At 58.7% G+C, this 759-nt stretch overlaps 1 protein-coding gene across 1 annotated transcript in view; it reads left to right on the top strand.

Moving 5' to 3' along the window:
- The window catches only part of LOC130579838 (acrosin-like), a 10,772-nt gene that overhangs the window by 3,599 nt on the left and 6,414 nt on the right, over positions 1–759 (top strand). Inside the window, exons 2-3 of the mRNA XM_057376936.1 lie at positions 9–225; positions 493–644. Of these exons, the coding sequence (XP_057232919.1) occupies positions 9–225; positions 493–644 (369 nt within the window). The remainder of the gene's footprint in view (positions 1–8; positions 226–492; positions 645–759) is intronic.

Here is a 759-nt window from a genome sequence, read left to right as displayed (position 1 = left end):
TGACTAAGCCGGGCCGTGGAGCACAAGTGCGCAATGTCGGGAAGCTGGTGAGACATGCGGACTACAATCCTGATGACATGAGCAACGACATTGCCTTGCTGGAATTGGACTATCCTGTCCAGTGCAGYCCCTACATCCAGCTGGCCTGTCTGCCWGATGCCACACTGAGAGTGTCAGAGCTGAGAAACTGCTGGGTAGCTGGYTGGGGTGCCACCACTGCCAGAGGTGAGTTCCCAAGGGGATTCCTGCCAGCTGAGCCAGCTCAGCACACTGGGAGATGGCTTGGGCTTCACCACAGCAGAGGCCAAACTCAGGGTGTGGGATGTATGCATCTGCAGAGATGGGCCTGGGCCACTCCCCAAAGGCAGGCAGTGGGGACACAGCACTCCAGTGCCTCTGCAGAGACAAAGCCACACCCTAGAGAAAGGGATTTCCCCCAGACAGGGGAGGAGAATTGGGAAGCAGATGGTGAGGGCTCATTTCTTTCTCTAGCCGCAGATCCAAAATCCAGCGATCACCTACAGGAGGCCAAGGTCCAGCTCATCAATGTCAAACTCTGCAACAGCAGCCGCTGGTATGCAGGGGACATCCACACCCACAACTTGTGTGCTGGTTATCCACAGGGCACCATCGACACCTGCCAGGTAGGAGYGTGCCATGAGCCACTCAGCCCCCAGCAGCACGGGCAGCCCGGGCAGCAGTGCCCCAACACAGCCCGGTACCTGCTTTGCCCCAACACTCAGTCACCCTCCCAGTCCC

This window comes from Malurus melanocephalus, unplaced genomic scaffold (genome assembly GCF_030028575.1).
Source record: "Malurus melanocephalus ecotype Western Australia unplaced genomic scaffold, MMel_1.1 scaffold_296, whole genome shotgun sequence".
NCBI classification, from domain to species: Eukaryota; Metazoa; Chordata; class Aves; order Passeriformes; family Maluridae; genus Malurus; species Malurus melanocephalus.
The sequence above is the reverse complement of the archived record's forward strand: the minus strand, read 5'-3'. Positions and strand labels throughout refer to the sequence as shown.